The sequence below is a fragment of the Nothobranchius furzeri genome, chromosome 2, assembly GCF_043380555.1.
Source record: "Nothobranchius furzeri strain GRZ-AD chromosome 2, NfurGRZ-RIMD1, whole genome shotgun sequence".
NCBI lineage: Eukaryota > Metazoa > Chordata > Actinopteri > Cyprinodontiformes > Nothobranchiidae > Nothobranchius > Nothobranchius furzeri.
This window is the reverse complement of record NC_091742.1, coordinates 81,809,877-81,829,185: the sequence shown is the minus strand read 5'-3', so window position 1 is coordinate 81,829,185 and position 19,309 is coordinate 81,809,877. Positions and strand designations below refer to the sequence as shown.

The following is a 19,309-nucleotide window of genomic DNA, read 5'->3' as shown; positions in this document are numbered from 1 at the left end:
GAGGAAAACTCCCTTTTAACAGGAAGAAACCTCCTGAGGATCCTGGCTCAGTATAAGCAGCCATCCACCATGACTCACTGGGGATCGAGAAGACAGAGCAGACACACACACACCAAGCGATGTGTCTATGGTTACATTGTGATTTCTTAGTAAATTTGGCGAGAGATGAACTTTATTGTATTTATCCTAGTGAATCTATAATAAAATGGGCAAACTAGTAGTAGCACATCCAATGTCAAGGAAAGCAAAAAGTTATTATCAGGAGAGGGAGAATGTTTAAGTGATTAGCAGCGGTGTGCTAGACGATGGCCCCCTCCATGAGGCCAACACAGCTCAGCAGAATATCATTGTAGCTTCTTCTGGGGAGAAAAACACTTAGAGAAAAAAATTAAGTTAACAGCTGAAATTGCAGAAAATAATAGTTAAAGAGCAGATTGTAGAAGAAAGTAGTAGTGTGGAAAAGTGGTCAGTGTGTCCTCCAGCAGTCTAAGCCTATAGCAGCATAACTACAGAGATAACTGGATAACCTAGCCTTTTTAGATGGAGGCATGTTGGAGGCAGGGCAAGGGAGAGCCGTCTTTACCGACTGTACTCTCCACCTCCCTCTACACACCCACTTGTCCAGATCTAGGCTAACAGATTTTAACAATAGACCATATCAAATAAAAATGTTTTAAGCCTAGTCTTAAAAGTAGACAAGGTGTTTGCCTCACGGACTAAAGCTGGGAGCTGGTTCCACAAGAGAGGAGCCTGATAACTAAAAGATCAGCCTCCCATCCTGTTTTTAGATATTCTGGGAACCACCAGTAAACCTGCAGTCTGAGAGCAAAGTGCTCGGTTAGGAACGTATGGAACAATCAGATCACTGATGTATGATGGAGCATGATTATTAAGAGCTCTATGTTTGAGAAGGAGGATCTTAAAATCTATTCTGAATTTAACAGGCAGCCAATGTAGGGAAGCTAAGACAGGAGAGATATGATCTCTCTTTTTAATTCTCATCAGAACTCTAGCCCCAGCATTTTGGACAAGCTGAAGACTTTTAACTACATTCTGTGGACTTCCTGAAAGTAATGAATTGCAATAATCCAGTCTTGATGTAATAAATGCATGAATTAGTTTTTCAGCATCACTCCTGGAAAGGATGCATCTAATCATAGCAATATTCTGAAGGTGGGAAAGGGAAATCCTACAAACCTGTTTAACTTGGGATTTGAATGACATGTTCTGGTCAAAGATAACACCAAGGTTCCTTACTTTGTTCTTGGAGATTAATGTAATGACATTCAGGTCAGGTGATTGGCTAAGCAATTTCCTTTTCTGGATTTCTGGTCCAAAGATGAGAACTTCCATCTTGTCTTGATTTAAAAGCTAAACGTTTAGAGTCATCCAATTTTTTATGTCCTCAAGACAAGCCTGTAATCTACCAAACTGATTAGGTTCATCAGGGTTAATGGATAAATATAACTGAGTATCGTCAGCATAACAGTGGAAGTTTATCCCATGCTGTCTAATGATTTTACCAATTGGGAGCATATATATTTAGTAAAAAGAATTGATCCAAGCACTGAACCCTGTGGTACTCCACAAGTAACCCTGGAGTATGAAGATTTGTCATGTACATTTACAAAATGAAGTCTGTCAGACAGGTAGGATCTAAACCAGCCTAGCGCTGTTCTTTAAAAAAAATGTATTTTAAACAAAAGGGAAAGTATGAAATCACGATCACAATCACAAAATTACATACTAAAGTCAGCTTTTTGACACATGCATTGGTCCTGACTTTTCTTTTCAATTTCCATTTTTTGCATCAACATAAACTATTCTGAAAGTCTTTGCACGTATTAATAGATTAAAATGAGCCATATTACCACCAATCTGACCTTGTATTATTTATCTTTAATAATCTCATGTTTGCTGCAATATTTAAACCAGCTGATTGTTTTCCAACCATAGAAGACAGAGTTATTCCCTCTCAGCTGTCAGCTTAGTGTGTCTAATTTATGCTGTTTAAACTCCAGACCCTGTAAAATAGACACATGGCTGATATTCTGGCCCTAGCCGGGTCTTAAATGCTGAAATAAAGTACACTAAACTGCAGGTTCTCATCATTGTCACATTTTCCAGGAGACTAAACTGGTTACTCCTGACAACTATGTCGTCTTCGAGGACATTCTGTTAATTGGACAGGTGTGTTGAAGTTATTCAGCTTATTTTGAGAATAGAATGATGATGATTAGATTTGTAGATTAATATAAAGATGTCCTACATTTAAACAAACCAGGAACAATGTGTTGAAGACTGGCCCGAGGACAGTCCGGAGGTCGATCCTGATTTTAAACCAGTAAGTCTTTTATGTACTTTGTTGTATTTCTTTTAGTAAATCTGTGCTTGTTGATGTTCATTACTGATTGTGTTCAACTTTTTTTCTCCTTTCAGTCTGGAAAAATTAAATTACGAAGAGATTCGATGCTGGTCAGTGACATATAGTGTCTCCTAGATGTGACTGCTCATGTTGAAGCAGATGACAGAAGCTGAACGTGTGACTTTCTCAGGTTAACAGGGATTCTGGCGGAGGAAGCAGTGAGGATTTCGATGCCTTAGGAGGTCACGTGAAGGTAATGTCTTAACTTTAAGCTTCGTGTTGTACCTTAAATGCCTTAGTTTCACCTTCACTGTAAATGTTTGTTGCAGAAAAAGAATCTGAGTTTAAGAAAGTCCCTGCTCTCCAAGAGAGCCTCAGAGGTAAACGGGATCTAATAAGGAAACTTCGTATTCCACCTGTAGATGTCACCTGTTTAGTGTTTCTAATGTGTTTTCCTGTCCTTTGTGTCTGATTGTGATTTATTTACTTTTAGAGCAAGTTTCCAGATGATGTCAAAGATAAGAGGAACCCTTTGCCCCTCCTAAGAGAGGCCAAGGTGAGAATATTCCTAACCTGTGCCTGTTGAACTACATGTTTGTGGCTGGAGGAGGCCTCAGCCTTGAGATGAGGTGTGGAGCTCCAACATCTAGGTCAGTGGTCTTTAGTCCCGCTGTAACACTGATGCATCAGTCTCAAACGTCATGGAGCTCAGGTGTTATTAGAACTACTTGTGTGTGTTTACCACCCAGCTTCAGCTCTTCTGTGTTTGGGTCTGACCCAAGTTAGTAAATGTAAGTCCTCCATCAGGCTTGTGCCTCTTCTGGTGTCATTTGAAAGGATGTTATTTATTTATTTAACCCTTACTAGATTACCAGCAACAGAAATGCTGCTAAAAACACACAATTATGTGAAGCTGGGAAAAATTAAAATACTGTGCAAAATTACATTCTTTTCTGTAATTTAACTAGACTGAGAGACCATTTAAAGGCTCGGGAAACTTTACAGGTGTTTCTATTTGCAATTTAAAATTTTAGCTGATTGGGGTCTTGTTAAATATCACACAGTGACCTTTTAATATATGTGTAATGTTCCTGTTAGTAGTTCCTCTTGTTAAGTGCTTATTGATTTAAATTATTCATGTTTATAAAAACATTTTGACATACATTTTATTATGTTCCAGTCATTAGTCATTTATATTTCACTATTGTAGTACTTTATAGTAAATTAAGTAAGTTCAATTAACCCATTTTTCTTGCATTCTTTAATGAAAAAAGTAACTAAGTAGTTATTTTTCTTGGTAATTAGTTACTTTTAAAATCTCGTAACTCAGTTGGTAACGGAGTTGCTTTTTTGACAAAGTAATTAGTAACTATAACAAATTACTTTTTAAAACTAACTTTCCCAGCACTGGTGGTATCCAACCCTGGTCCTCCAGCACCACCATCTAGCATATTTTACTTGTTTCTCTGCTGGTTACAATCAGTAGGTGATTAACAGGTGTCTGCAGAGCAGAACAGGTGATTTAACCACTGAATCTGGTGTGTTTGGAGACCTTGTACAGTACATCTGTGACACTACCTTGGAAAAAGAGTGGTAAATAGATGGATGTCTATAAAATAAAAATACAGGAAATGGAAGCAAGTTGTGCTAAAGCTCAATTCTAGTTTGATAGTGGGAGCTGTCAGCTGAACTCTTGGTCCATCAGATAGTTCTTTAAATCTGCCTCTGTTTTATAGGACAGTTCTGAAACCAACGCCTCTGCTGGAGAACATGAGGATGATGTTTTAGGTCCCATGGAACACAAAGTAAACCGTGACTTCTTATTTTCTGTGTTTTCTATTAATTCACAATTCTTTTCAATGACCTATATTTTGTATACCAGAAAGAAAAGAATACCAAAGTTTCAAACCTTTTTCGAAGATCATCCTTGGGAGCTGAGGGGAAAACAATTGGACATTTAAAGGTTGGTTATAAGAATATATCGGCTGCATGGATTATTAGATGCTGACGTATGAATATGGCTGGAAAATATGGCATGGTACTGGGACCAAAATTAGCACTACTACCCTGCCGCAAGGAGGCTTTAAATATTATGTAGCAAACTACTGATCTGAATAATGATGATTGCTGGTTACTGCGAAAGAGCTCACTAACATGCATCAGTATTGGAGATAGGGCTGGGCGATATGACGATTTTAGACCGTTTTACGATCTACACATCTGACGGTCTGTCATTTTTGAGAGACCTTTTTATCACGATTCACAGCTCTGCTGTTGAATTTCTGCCTCTGAATGAAAAGGGAACTTACCCCAGGCGAATGACACACCTTTGTTTGACCCTTAACCAATCAGAGTGAGTCATAGTAATATATTAGTGCCCCGCTTGTTTTCTCCTGTGTGTGAACCATGGTGTGAACAAACATGGCTTCGGCCTCGGCTGAGAGCGACAACGAGGTTTTCGTTCCGAAGAGGAACGCAGGGTTTCCTTAGCGCGCGGCGCTAACAACTTAGCGACGTGACATGTCTCGGAGAAAGCATAAAAACACGTTGGACGCTTCTTCTGAAGAAGGAAAATAACACCGCTTCTTAAGCAGAGCACGACATCGCCTCGGCTCGTTCACCCTCTGCTGAGCCGGACTGAGCTCGGTCACTGGGTCGTTGGAGCTGCCCCGTGACTGCCTGATGGAAAACCAGCGGGTTTCATCAGACTCGTAGTTTCTTGTTTTTGCTGGGGACCCCCTGTATTTTACTGCTCCCTCCTGCAGTCTTCCCCTATTAAAATTTAAAATGATTCTGTAAACTCCGTGTATCAATAGAAAACACCTCTGTCTCTGCCAGCTGCAGTAAATGTAGTTTCCAAATAATAAGAGGTGCATTCATCTGTGTATCTCCTTTGATCCGCATTAGTGATATTTTCAGCACCAGAACAGTGAAGCAAAGAAAGATTCCTGAGTTTGTTAGTAATTTTATTTATTAGGTGCATCTAACCTGTTCTATTTTTCTCTGAAATGAGATCAAATCAGTGGTTATATGGGTTGTCTCCAATCTGCACTGTAAAATTTTACTTTATTTAGAGACTTGTTGCAGAAAATATTCAGAATGCACAGTTTTTTGCTACCACAAGCGATCTCTGGTCCAGCCGCACATCAGAGCCGTATTTGAGCTTAACTATCCACTACATGAGCAACTGGGAGCTACATAGTATTTTGAACAAGTTAATGTTTGCACAATACGTTTGCAATGTTTGCACTTTAAATATGGTTACGATTTTAATTTATGTTAAGTTACTTGAAAAACGAGAAAAACTGATTTTTGTAATCGTTTCTCTCAGGGCTTTTATCATCTCTGGTGTGAGTTTAAAATATAAGTGTGTTAGCACTGTGCTGATTATCCCTAATATGAATAAATGTTTATTTATTCAATGTTTCTCTTCTTTAACCATTTGATGCATAATGGTCACTACAGTGGACAGGTACTCAAAATGGTTATTTATTTATTTTTGTTATTAAGCACAGCTGTTGAAGACTTTATTGCATTTGAGCCCCTCCATTTGGACTTCAGTAAGCCAAGCCAACAAATTTCATGCTCAGAATGCACACTGTCCACTGAGGTGGACATGTAATAAATTATTTGTAAATTATAAAATTTTACAAAAAATATTTGTTGAAATTTGTTTCATTCACACCTAAAGATCAAAGAAAAAAAATGTTAAAAAAATCATAGTTGAGGATTTCATAATTCATGCATCAGAGGGTTAATACACAATTGAAGTTATGCTATTCATGGATAAAAAATCGTGATAAAATCGAAATCGTGATAAAATATTGGAAAAATTGTGATATTCTATTTTTGCCATATCGCCCAGCCCTAATTGGAGATGCTAGTGACTAGCAATCCTCGGCTGGTCATTGTCTAGGTCACCTGCTCTCTCTAGCATGGCTAGGCTAGCGTTAGCCTGGACAGACTGACTTTAGCATCGGAGAAGCTAACGATGTGCATGCCTAGGCTGGTCACTCTCTGGATTTCATACTCCCTCTGCTGTCCATTAGCATGGATAGACTAGCGTTAGCATTGGAGAGGCTAATGATTTGCATGCCTTGGCTGGTCAGTTTTTACTCTTTCTTTTAAACTTTATTAACCCTTAGAGGTCCCTCGTGCATTTTTTTGCGCAGGCCGTCAAGTTTTTTTGAACAACTTTGGCTGTGTTGATGCAGTTCTTATTTTTTGCTCCAGTGTGGGTTTTTGGGTACGTTCACTAAAAAGTAACCCCCCCCCCCCCCCCCCACACACACACACACACACACCACCACCACCACCACCATTTAAAACATTGTATAGGCACAAAAAAATTTGAGGTCCCTGGACAATTTTGGGTGTCATAGACTCTCATTTAAACAACATTTATCTACCAAGCTAAGCTTGATAAGTCACTGTAAGACTCTTTGATCTACACAAAAACTTTGTGGTAGCTGGATATAAACTGAATGTGCAGCAAATTTTCAAAAGTTAATAATTTATTTACTGTTGCAAGTTTTAATGCCAACAAGATTACAACTTTTTGAACAGATCAAAACTCATGAACACACAAGTATTAACAGCTATAACTTCAAAGATGAAGCCTGTAAAAACAAAGGCCTGCATCAGTCAATGTTTACCCTTGTGTCCTTGCTAAAAATGCTGATATAGATGGCTCAGATTGGGATTAGTTTTTTTTCCACTGCAAAAATGGCATGACGTCTCAATGTATCCTGTGGTAGCCTGTGAACTTTTTTATGAGCTAGAAGCCAAGCAGGAACCAACAGTCTCCGGCGGGGAAAGCTAGTCTTCTGACGATGACTCTGTGGACTCGGAGGATGAAAGTTTTGTCCCAGGATGGGGAAGAGGGAGAAGACTCTGATGAAGAGATGGAGGAGGGAGGGGCAGGTAATTCTCCGTGGAGTTCAAAGAGCGGTATGTCACAGGAGAGCCATCATTTTCGGCGAGAAAAAATCCTGCATCCTGGTATCACTCGGTACGCCGTGAGCCGGACAGAAAGCATTGAACATTGTTTTAATTTTTTTTAATCACGGATAATATCATCAACCTAACTGTTCGCCACACGAACACGGAGGGGATCTGGAGAAATGCAGAGTGGATGTCGACTGAAGCGACAGACCTGCGGGCATATCTTGAGCTGCTGATCCTGGCTGGAGGGTACCGCTGCCAGAGCGGAGATGGGTCGACCAGCAGCAGAGCAGTCCTCTGGGGGAAGAGAGGAGGATGAAAGAAAGGTGCCATCTCTTCCAAGGCAAGCGAAGCATGTTTGCCCACTTCTGCTTCAAATGTGACCTGGCTGTCTGCAAGGAGCACTCCACAGTTGTGTGCACCGTTTGCAACACACACACACACACACGCACGCACGCACGCACGCACACACACACACTTGTTCCAATAAACATTTAAATAACTATCATTGTTTGAGCATTTTTCTGTGCGAGGGACCTGGTTGTGTTTTTCTGATTCTCTGACACTACACAAAAGAGACAGAGAAAACAAAACTTTTTTTTTTGCTCACAATTCACCCCCTAAAGAAATCCTCTGGACATAACGCACAAAAAATGATTTAGGTTTTAATTTTTTATAAAGTAGATTTTTTTTTGACTAAACATGGCACTAAAGGGGTTAAATCCTAAAAACACTCAAATATTGTATTACGTTTTGTGAGGACTAAAGCTAAGGAAAGAATCTGTGAAAAAAAAATTGACTTTTGAAATATATATTTTAATACATTTTGCTAAAATGCATTTTTTTGTGTGAGGGTCCCCAGTGTAGCTTTTTTAAGGAACCTCCAAGGGTTAATAAAATGGATGACATACAGTAAGACGGTCAGACATGCAGTGACAGCCGTTAATTTGACAGAAGGCACAGTCATTTAACGTAACATCAACCCTCAATATATTGTTGCAAAGCTGACCACCTGTTATAGAAAAAACAGCTTTCCCACATCCTTGACTTGTTCTCTCTAACAGGACGGTGACACTCACAAGAAACACATCGGAAAGAGAAACACCCATCGTAAACCATCTGAGGTAAATCCGTTCTGTTCTCTACAATTATGTTCGGGGGATAAAATAAACTCATCTGATCATCTAAATGGGTTCCATGGGTTGTTCCAGTCCAAGATGATGGGAAGATACAGATGTAGTTCCCAGCTTCTTCTGTGTTATACTACAATAAAACCCTATTTATCTGATTTTAATACCAGGATGAACCAAGAGGAGCGCATGGATACACGCCTCACAAAGGCTCAAAGGTACGACTGTAAACTGGCAAGTGTGTGATCCTTTAGTTCATACGGTGTCCCCGTGGTACAAGGATGTCTAAAAGGTCTCACATGATGACTTTTGCTCTTGTCACACAGGAAAAGTCACTTGATGAAGACTTTGGTGCATATGGACACACGCCTCAAGACAAGTCCAAGGTTAGAGACCACTTGTCCGTCACTGTCTGGTATGAGACGGGTCCTGTGGATCTGAGATGGCACGGCTCATTTAAAACATAGTTTTTTATTCAGCAGACAACACACAAGTGCTACAGATAGATTGTTGGTACCAACTACAGAACCTTATTTTGATTATTGTGTGCATCATTTGGTAGAATGAGATGTTTGACAATGAAGACGCGATGAATGAGCTGCATCCTCAGTCGGCTGCAAAGGTAACATTTTAATTAACAGGCTTTTTATTTAAGGGATGGAGAGATGCTAACATCTTCAAACATGTCTCTCAGGGTGACGTCATGGGTGAGAAGAAAAAAAAGAAACAAAAACTTCCATCGATCGCTCGTCAAAGATCCAAGGTACACAGACGTTGGTGGTAAAGGTGGAATATGGAACATTTTAATGAAAATCTATATTTTTAAATAATACCCCCACAAGGCGTTAAGAGGTGTGTAGAATGAATGTACAGTTTTTTCATTAAAAGTTATATTTAAAAAAATATCAAATTTTTCATTTGTCGGACACGACACAGGGTTTATGCTTACATCTACCAGCCAGTGGAGGGCACCGTTGTGCTAAAAGGTCCGCTTGGCAAGGCAAGGTTGGTCCTTGTAAAATGGCGGACTTGATAAGTCAAGCAGCTGATTCTGAGCCCAGAAAATGTTCTAACGATAAATGTTGTTGTAAATAAATTAGTCTTTACCCTGTACGATGTTTTATTGGACATGGTGCTGGTTGGATACTTAACATGTCAGCAGTGACTCAACACCCCGATGGCTGTACAATGATTTTGGTTGTTGCTCTACCACCTCTAAACACTAGATATCGCCAGAGTGTTCATGTTCCATATTCAACATTTAAAGGTCAGGCTTTGGAATTGTAGAACTGATAGTCGGTTTAGATTTGGCTCAAATGTGTGTTTGTGACTACAGGAGAACATGTTGGATGATAATGGTTTGCAGAAAAAGAAGAAGAGCAGCTCGTCAGCTGAAGAGTTGGACAATGGAGAACTTCACGAGATGGAGGTAACCGTTTAAACTGTGCTCATAAGGAACCGGGGCTAGGTGACGTGGTAGTTGTTTATTATTTTAGGGCTTCTTTGTGATATCTGATTTATTTCCCTGGATTGGAGATAAAAGTCCCATAGCTGTCTCACACACTGGTGTGGTGAAAATTGTCCTCTGCATCTGACCCGTCTGCATGGGGAACGGTGAGCTGCAGACACTACAGTGCTCGGGAACTATTTGGTGGTTTCACCCCCCAATCCAACCCCTTAAAGCTGAGTGTCAAGCAGAGAGGCATTGGGTCCCATTTTTAAAGTCTTTGGTGTGACCCGACTGGGATTTAAACACCGGACACTCCCAGGATTTGTCCCAGAGCGGACACTCTACCACTAAGCCACTGAGCTGATCTAGAGGGAGATGGAATGAGCTGTGATGCACAGAGGTGGAAAGAATACTAAAATGTCCTACTTAAGTACGAGTACCAATACTTTGATAATTTTTTTACTCAAGTACAAGTAAAAGTACTTGCCTAAATTTTTACTCTAGTAAAAGTAAAAAGTATCGTAAATAAAATGTACTCAAAGTAAAATGTACTTGGTTACATTTTTGTCAGCGTAAGGATGGCTACATCTAAGTAGTGCAAAATCACAACGCCAGTTCACAATTTGCTCGTGTGCCAAGGCAAGCGAAGCATGTTTGCCCACTTCTGCTTCAAATGTGACCTGGCTGTCTGCAAGGAGCACTCCACAGTTGTGTGCACTGTTTGCAGTGCGCACGCGGCACACACACACACACACTTTGATGGAGGGATTTCTATCCTATTAGTGAGAACAGGACGTGCACATTGATTGGACGAGGTTTTTCTGGGATTGTAGGTTTCAATTGTGATTAAAATTATTCTTTATTTTGAGAAAAAAAATGTTTTTTAGATGCCATCAGCATGTGAGGTATCTCAATATTTTCATGACAAAACTAACATGAGACTGTGCTCTAACCTGGCACATAACAAGCCAAATGAAAGTCAAACATGTCAAATGGACCGTATGACAGCTGTTAACGTTGGCCCTGCCCTACTTTACCTCTACATTACAGTTCCTTTATCCATGTCCATCCTAGAGCTCCTCTCTGACCTTCATGCTTATTAGAGCAGCTGATTTTTAAAGTTAGCAGACAGAGTTCATCCTTGGTAGTGGGTTCACTCACTCAATTAACCCTTCACCACTGAAATCAGTTTGTTCATTCCAATCCTCCTAAATAATCCTCCAATCGTCCAACTGGAATCCTTAAGGGTCCCATAACATCCATCCTGTCAGAATAAGCCTTGGGAGCCCAGGTGTTACTAGAACTAATGGTGCACATGTGTCAGACACAAGGCCCACGGAGCATTTTTATGTGGCCCGCGAGATAAATATAAAAAATATATTAAAACTGACCCGCTGGCCGAGTTTACCGGAAAGACTAAAACTCCCATGATGCTTTGTGGCGTTAGCACGGAGCAGAAGCGCCCCCTCCTTTGTGTTTTTTCCAGCGTCTGCTGCCGGTGTCTGCAATTCTGCGGTCTCGGACAAACTAAACACTCCTCTCACTCAGCGCCGAGTTTACTCAGATATTTGCCGACGTTGAAGCCCAGAAACAGAGATTTTAACCACTCAGGAATGTGTTCACGACTGACAGAGAAAGCTTTCCAACTAACTTCCAGACAGAGCTGATATAACTCCAGCGAACAGCGACACGCTCAAATCAGCATGACTCTGTGGCTGCTGTAGTTTTTATTTTTCCTCCCCAACACACAACAACGTGGTCAAGCTGCTCAGACGCTCTCCATGTTCAGCAGCACAAACCTATGTGAGCACCTGTTGTCATCTAATGTTGTCATTATTATGATGAAGCTGAACAAAACAACAGGAGTCTCCTCCTCAGCTCAGATCAACCCCATGATGCAGGTATCTGGCTGGAACAGGTGAGCATCACAGTAAACCAGTGGAGCAAACTGAGCTTTAAATATTTTGGTTTTCTGCTCGTTTTCTTTTCTAAAACATGAAAGTTAACAGGTGAGATGTTGTATTTTCATTTAAGATAAAATGATATTTTTACTTGTTGTTGGCCCGTGAGAAAAGATTTAACCTACAGTAAACAGGAAGTGGACAGGCTGCAGATAGATGAATAGAATAGAAAATCCCTTTATTGTTCCTCAGTGGGGAAAGCTAGACGTCACAGCAGCGATGACACGTATTACAGGAGAAAAAAAAGGTGAATAAAAAATAAGAAAAATGAATTAGACGCTGTGCTCATGCAATATTTTTAATTTATTAAGCCTATAATTTTTTTACTTGGTAACGGATATGATTTAAAATGTGGCGAATTACAATTCTTTTTAAAAACGTACTCAAGTAAAAGTACAGATTTTAAAAAAGACTTAAAAAGTATAAATACACAAAAAAGCTACTCAATTACAGTAACGTGAGTAAATGTAATTCATTACTTTCCACCTCTGGTGATGCATTAGTGAATTCATGACACCAACAGAGATGCTGTGTGGATCTGTCCTTCACGCCAGACTGGCTACATCCCCAGCAGCGACCTGCATGCCAAATGCGAGGTCTGCCTCGGGGCTCAACATGCCGGCCTCGCTCCGAGGCCACAGGCTCAGGCCCCTTCTGTTTCACTTGGTCGTCAGCTGAAAAGATCTGCTGTTTTATCGCCGTCTCCATAAGGCCTTCCTGGTGGCTGTAACTTATTCGCTAAACAAGGAAATCCAGTTCCTTTGTGTCTGTTGGGAGCTGGCTGGCCCCGACCGGTAGAGCCCTGCACTGAAGCCCTAGGCCCTCGGGCCGGGCTTCGGGCCAACGACTGTGTAATTACCTCGGACACGGGCCGGGCTGGGCGCCTTTATTTTTAATCGAATTCATTAAAAAAAAATTGAAACACAAACGCAGCAGTAGATCCCAGCGCGGGACTGTTTTCTTCATCCCGCTTCTGCCCGCTCCCGCTGAATTTCTGACAATTACCGCCTGCAACTGCAACGTGTGTGTTACACTCCCGCCCCCACCCGTAGCGTGCATGTCTACTCCCGCCCGCAACCGCAAAACTCAGAGAAATTATTACCTCACAATAAAAGAGATGTATTGAGTTTGCGTCCTCTCTGGTCCTGGAGAAAACATGTCACAACTCGCGGCTCTTCCATCCATCTGATGCGGCTCTCTGTGCTTGTAAAATAATGAATGGATATTTAAATAAAATGCTTTATATTTTACTGCATTAATTTTATATCTGTAAGTCAATTCTATGTAAAGATTGTCTGCGTAAACCTGAACAGGTCCAACCCGGTCTTACTGTGAGACCGGGTTGACGCGTCACGCTTGTGCGTAATCATATGCGCTTTCTGAGCTGAAGAGATTCTGGGCTTCTCCTCAGACAGGCTCATGGATGCGTCGCCACATTGGAGACAGGAACAAGCACAATTCAGCCAAAGTTTCATAATCAGGGAACATTTTCTAAGTGACAAGTCTCTCTGAGAGACAGGGTTTGGAAAACACTCGCTTCAGTGGGAGGAACCTTCCCGCATGCGCTCTGGTTCTGCGACGCGCTCCAAGCCAATCTCCACAACTTCAGCTTGCTGTGCACATATGCGCTGAGCAGCTCAGATGTTCAGATGGGAATCTTTTCTTGGGTGATTTAGCTACATCTGCGATATGCGTAGAATAAAATGTCAGTTTGTCTGCATGCGTCGGAGTAATTCTTTCTATTCTTTCTCCGTCAAAATAAACGGTCAAATACGGGAACTATCCAGTCAACTCGAGCCCTGCTTTTGACTGTTCTGTTTTCTTGTGAAAATTGTTGGAAAGAGATAAAATTTAACTTGATTAACACCAGAGCCAGTGCGCCGTTTTCTCCGTGACGGTAAACGAGGGAAAAACAAATTGATCGGATCCTGCACGTCTTTTAACACAGTGGTCAGGATTGACACACTTTGTTTTCTTTTAGTTGGTTAAAAAAAAGTCTGGCTCGGGCTCAGGCCGGGCCAGAGAATCCTGAAAACCTTTTCGGACCGGGTCGGGCTGGGGCTCCACCCCCTCGGGCCGGGCCAGACACGGGCTCAGATTTTAGGCCCGTGCAGGGCTCTACCGACTGGACTAAATACAACGATGATCAGGCTGGCTGCAAAATATCCCTCCTGGACAATCCAGAGGTTGTTGAGCCTCCCACAGCAGGCACCTCTTCTGGTCACCAAACGATACTTTTTGCGTCACGCACCCTTTACCATAACCCTTAGTGATACCCATTGTAGTATACAGCATCTTTTGACAGAATTAGATGTCTTTACTGGCAATTATGTCTATGGCTGTGGACGCTATTTGGAGGTTGATTAGTGAAATCACTCTCTGCCAAAATGGTGGAGAAGTGCTGATGTCCAATAAGGGTCCATTTTGCATGGAGACACAAGGTCAGCACGCCGTGTCCACCAAGGACTTGATACTCTGTTGCAGCAGACTCACAGGACCATGTATGTCTCCTTTGGCAGAAAGCCTCCAAACAAAAGGCACAGCATCCTGTTCCACGGAAACCCAGAGCAGCCCGTGGACTTGCTAAGGTCAGTGTGGCTCCTCCATACCTTGAGAGTGTGTCTAATGCTCAGAGACAGTGAGATGATGCAGTGCTACGTTTTCAGGGAGGTCTCAATGAGGATCACGTGTCAAAGAAAAATGCAGCGAGTCTTGGAGAGGCCTACGACGTAGACGTGGATTATCTTGACCTCTGCAAACCGGTATTCATCCCAACGTTTTCCCTACACACACACACACACACACACACACACACACACACACACACACACACACACACACACACACACACACACACACACACACACACACACACACACACACACACACACACACATACCTCACATGTTTTCTTCTGTTCAACAGAAAAACACATTTAAACAGAAAGTGGCTAAGAAGCTGAAAGCCAAGGTGAGTGTTGGTGATTGATTTGTTTAGCTCCTGTCAGGTCTTCAGAGCCCCAGCTGTAACTGATTATCTCACCAGCATAAAGCCAAGCCTGACGCTGCACCAGGAGCTGCACCTGCTGACCTGTCAGAGGCTGCTAAGGTCAGTCTGCTCCTGTCATTTTCCACTCCATCTCAGAGCCCTGTGTACAACCTCTGATTCGTTTAGAAGATGTAACGCTCTTTTGCTCATTTTCTAAAAATACTTGATCACTTCCACAATCCCATTTAGGCCGAGTGGATGGCTGCTCAGAATGATCTAGGTCTAGATGAAGAGGATTTTGAAGAGGACGGGGTCAGTGTCTTCTCTGGATTGGTGATTTTTCATGTTGTTGCTCTGTGTGGTCAGCCATGTTGTTTCTCCTCTCACAGGACACAGACAGCTTGATGGAGTGGTGGTGCACGGTGGAACGTGAGTCACGACCGGTATAATCACAGAGGAAACGTCTTTTATCAGATACCAACCTGTTGTTTTTTGGTGATCAGAGTGGGACGAGCTGCCGTCGGATGAAGAGGAAGCGGCCATTAAAGAAGATGAGTCAAAGTGAGTCTGAGTCAGGTCACCGAGTCAGCACGAAGCACAAAATGTTTAATATTGTTAAACCCTTCAGCACAGATATGATTATATAGGCTGGTGAGTAAATGTTCTGGATGTGTCCAGACTTCCTGAAGATCAGATAAAATCCGTATTGTTTTGGAGGACTTTAGCTGCTTTTCTTCTCATCTTCTGCTCTGGATGTTTTTGTTTGAACCACTAAACTGGACCAAGAACCAGTCTGAGACTGCTTTGGGAACTTGTTCACCAGCAGCATCTGTTGACAGATTCTCCTACAATAGCACAAAAAACAGTTTAATTTATTTAGGCACCAACAGGATTATTGCCAGCGTTGTTAACTGGTACATGGATACACGAGTCATCTCGAGTCCTGTTTCAGGTCTTTTACCATACCACCTTTATTTATATAGCACTTTAAAAACACAGCCATACGGCCGACCAAAGTGCTGAACAGTCGCACAATAACGGAGATAAAAACATACAACAAAGCAATAAAATACAGTCAACAAATAAGAAACAAGTCAATAAAAAAGTTCCGATAAAAACCTTACAATGGATGTTAAAATAAGAGTAGTAAAAACCAAAATAACAGCTAACTGTTAAAAGCAAGGGTAAAATAGTGTGTCTTTAGTCTAGACTTAAAAACTGCCAAGGAGGATGCCAGTCGAACTGCGGCTGGAAGTTCGTTCCACATTTTAGGACCGGCAACAGAGAAAGCTCTTTGTCCGCATGATTTATAACGCTTTTGGTACCTCGAGGAGCAACAGGCTGGAGGACCTGAGTGCGCGACCGGGAGTATAAATCGCAAGAATAGGTACACGGGGGCAAGACCATGGAGGGATTTGAAGACAAAAAGCAATATTTTATATTGGACCCTGAAAGTGATGGGCAGCCAATGAAGGGATTTTAGAACTGGAGTTATGTGCTGGCGCCTGTCAGTACGTGTGAGGAATCTAGCCGCTGCGTTTCGGACGAGTTGAAGTCTGGCAAGGGTTGACTTACTGACACCCAGCAATATTGCGTTCGAATAGTCAAGGCTAGATGTGATAATTGTGATAAATTTGATGATTTTCTTTCCCCTTTCATAAAAACAGAACTTCCAGGCTCTGTTTATTGGCTACACATGTGGATTTTCCACATTCCCGGTAAATTCTTGGGAAGCATATGTGAACCAAAACCACCCAAACCAACACGACCGAGCCTCGACTGTACTTACCCTCAGTTGTGAAAGTGGCCTTAGGCGACTGCTGTCATGTAACAGACCTGGTGGTCCAGTGGTGAGTGCAGCGCTGGCATGCAGAGTAGACCAACTAAAAGCTGCTTGGAAATGACCAAATTCAAAGATCTTTAGACACACGAAATATTTTGCAGGAAACAATCAATAAAAACAAATTATAAAAACATGAAACCAGCTTCAGCTGGCTACAGATATTACTGCCAACACCACCGGGAGTCGAACTCACGCCAGCATGGTGGCAAAGCTGGGATGATCTTTACCCCTACACTACCATTGCCCATACAGGAAATGACACTCCTAAGATGCTCTTGTAGGCATCTTGTGGGGGGGGGGGGGAGAGCCGGCGGCTCCGTTCCCCGTTGGCGTTTGTTCAGCACATCCGCTCTCTCTCGTAGTCAAACTCGAACTGACTAACTTACCAAAACCCACTTCTCTTCCCAAAGCAAACTTGTGCGTCAGAGCAAATGTGTTTTGGAGTTACTGTGAATGCAGACCTGTGTGAGCGAGTGTGAAGGTCATCACTAAACATCTCCCAAAACATTATTTAATTAAGTATACTGATTCATTATAGTTCATTATGATTACCCAAAGCATAATAATAATCCATTTGATTAAAATACATTTATAATGAGCTAAATGATAAAATGATTATTTAGCATTAATAAACAAAGGAAGCGTAAGACTCTTTGTAATGACTAGACTTCCTGTGAGAACTCCTTCTTCTGGTGATGCAGGTGTTAGATGTTGTTGATTCCTTATAGACTTGCTGGCGGCTCAGGTCTTTATCTGTGGGTGAAAGTTGCTGGTGACCCAGCTTTGACCCAGCCGGGCAAATACAACCTTTGGCACAGAAAAACCCATACTTCCTCACGCTACATGAGAAAACGCGTCTCTGCTTGGGTTCAGCTCGTGTGTTTTTTACCGTGGGAGAAGGAAAAAACCTTTTGATTTAGAACGTTTCGGTCTGAGGATCCAATAAACTCCTAAATGTCAGCAGCACGTTTTACATTCGTATGTAAATCTTCCATCTTTAACACCACCTGCAGGTCGTTCACCATCTTGGCTGGCAAAGTAGAACGTGGCCTGCGCGTCTTCAATAAGGTCTTCACAGAACGGGCCGAGGTTCTCTGGGAGTCCATCCTCCAGCTCCACTTCCTCGCCGATGACATCAGCGAGTTCCACCAAAAGGCCAGGATAGCTGGCATCACCGGCGGCACCACCACGGCAGTGGGCAGCGTGGCCGCCATCACAGGCCTGGCTCTGGCTCCTCTAACCTTTGGAGCCTCTCTGGTGGTCACGGCAGTAGGAGTGGGCGTGGCTGCGGCTGGTGGGATCACTTCGGCCTCTGCAGCCATCTCCGATAACGTCCACAACATGAATGACCGCAAGAAGGTGCAGCAGGAGACTGGGAGAGTGGGTGTTTGGTGATGGAGGAGCTGAGCTCTAACACTGTCCCTGTGTCCCTGTAGGTGGAAGCACTGCTGAAAGAGTATGAGGAGCACATGATGGCCATCTCCAAGATCCTCCACTTCCTCAACCAAGGTCTGTACAAACTACGCGGCCATCCCTTCCTCAGATCCGGCACCCAGCACTACTCTCAGGACTGGGAGATCCGTAAGGCCGTCCAGGTGATCGGCCTGGTGGACTCACCTGTGATGAGAGCGACGAGCATAACAGACGACGCCGTGGCCTCACTGCAGGGACTCTTCCAAGGCATGGACAAGTACTTCGCCAAGGACTCCAGAGAGCTGAAGAAGGGCTGCAAGAAGGAGATCGTGGCTGAAATAAGACAAGTGGCTAACGTGCTGAACGACTGCATCGTGGAGCTGAACGCGATCAGAGAGGATCTCCAGAAAGCTACTGGCCTCTAAGCCAGTGGAGCTGCGGCGCCCTTTGCTGGCTGAAGCACAGAGCTACGCTAAACCTTCCACCTCTGTGAAGCTGATAGTGAACAATGTTTTTATTTATGCGGAGAGGTGATTTTCTTTAGAATTTTTTAAGCTGTAAATTGTTTTTGGATTAATATTCTAAGATTTTTATTGAACACCTACTGCGCTCCATCCCTGTGCCTTTTGCTCCCTAAAAGTCATTCCTTTTGCTTGGATTCACTCTTGTCGTTTGCTTTATTCACAAAGGGTTCTTTTGACACTCACTGATTCAGTTTGGTTTATTCATGGGAGAAAGTCACACAGCTCACAACAGGAGCGGTTTATGTAGGACAGGCCAAAGACGAAGCCACACAGTTAGAATATTAATCCCTTTTATTTAAAATTGTGTTTAATCCGTTTCAGTATGAATAAAACTGTTTACAGTTCATGTTTAAATGAACAGAAGTTGGATTTTATTACTCGAGCAGAGAACAGATTTTCTCTCTGGAGGTTGTTTGGATAAATATACAGAACCAGTGCCACAATAGGATGTAAATGGTTGTTTGGCCAACAGGTTCGATGTGTGATTTGATGTTCTTACTGAATAGGAGTTGTTTTTAATCATCCAAACAACCTATTCTAACCTTTAGAGACGCAATGCTTTTTTGCACATAAGTATTTCTTTGCCTTGTTTCAAACTGAATAAAACATATAAATTTTAACTGTTGTGTTTGTCTTGAATCTTTCCCATTATGAAAGTCTAACCTTCAAGCCCCGCCCCTCTCAGGTGACC

The 19,309-nt window shown here is 42.2% G+C and overlaps 1 protein-coding gene across 1 annotated transcript in view; it reads left to right on the top strand.

The window, feature by feature from the left end:
- Positions 1-19,238, top strand: part of si:cabz01007807.1 (uncharacterized) — a 41,100-nt gene extending 21,862 nt beyond the window's left edge. Inside the window, exons 10-32 of the mRNA XM_015946295.3 lie at positions 2,128-2,190; positions 2,285-2,344; positions 2,440-2,475; positions 2,556-2,618; positions 2,695-2,745; positions 2,859-2,921; positions 4,102-4,170; positions 4,248-4,328; positions 8,374-8,433; positions 8,610-8,657; positions 8,766-8,825; positions 9,002-9,061; positions 9,134-9,202; positions 9,776-9,868; positions 14,370-14,438; positions 14,517-14,612; positions 14,776-14,820; positions 14,896-14,958; positions 15,088-15,150; positions 15,228-15,267; positions 15,342-15,399; positions 17,695-18,040; positions 18,118-19,238. Coding sequence (XP_015801781.3) covers positions 2,128-2,190; positions 2,285-2,344; positions 2,440-2,475; positions 2,556-2,618; positions 2,695-2,745; positions 2,859-2,921; positions 4,102-4,170; positions 4,248-4,328; positions 8,374-8,433; positions 8,610-8,657; positions 8,766-8,825; positions 9,002-9,061; positions 9,134-9,202; positions 9,776-9,868; positions 14,370-14,438; positions 14,517-14,612; positions 14,776-14,820; positions 14,896-14,958; positions 15,088-15,150; positions 15,228-15,267; positions 15,342-15,399; positions 17,695-18,040; positions 18,118-18,519 — 2,058 coding nt within the window. The 3' untranslated portion in view covers positions 18,520-19,238. The remainder of the gene's footprint in view (positions 1-2,127; positions 2,191-2,284; positions 2,345-2,439; positions 2,476-2,555; positions 2,619-2,694; positions 2,746-2,858; positions 2,922-4,101; positions 4,171-4,247; positions 4,329-8,373; positions 8,434-8,609; positions 8,658-8,765; positions 8,826-9,001; positions 9,062-9,133; positions 9,203-9,775; positions 9,869-14,369; positions 14,439-14,516; positions 14,613-14,775; positions 14,821-14,895; positions 14,959-15,087; positions 15,151-15,227; positions 15,268-15,341; positions 15,400-17,694; positions 18,041-18,117) is intronic.
- Positions 19,239-19,309: the final 71 nt, after the last annotated feature.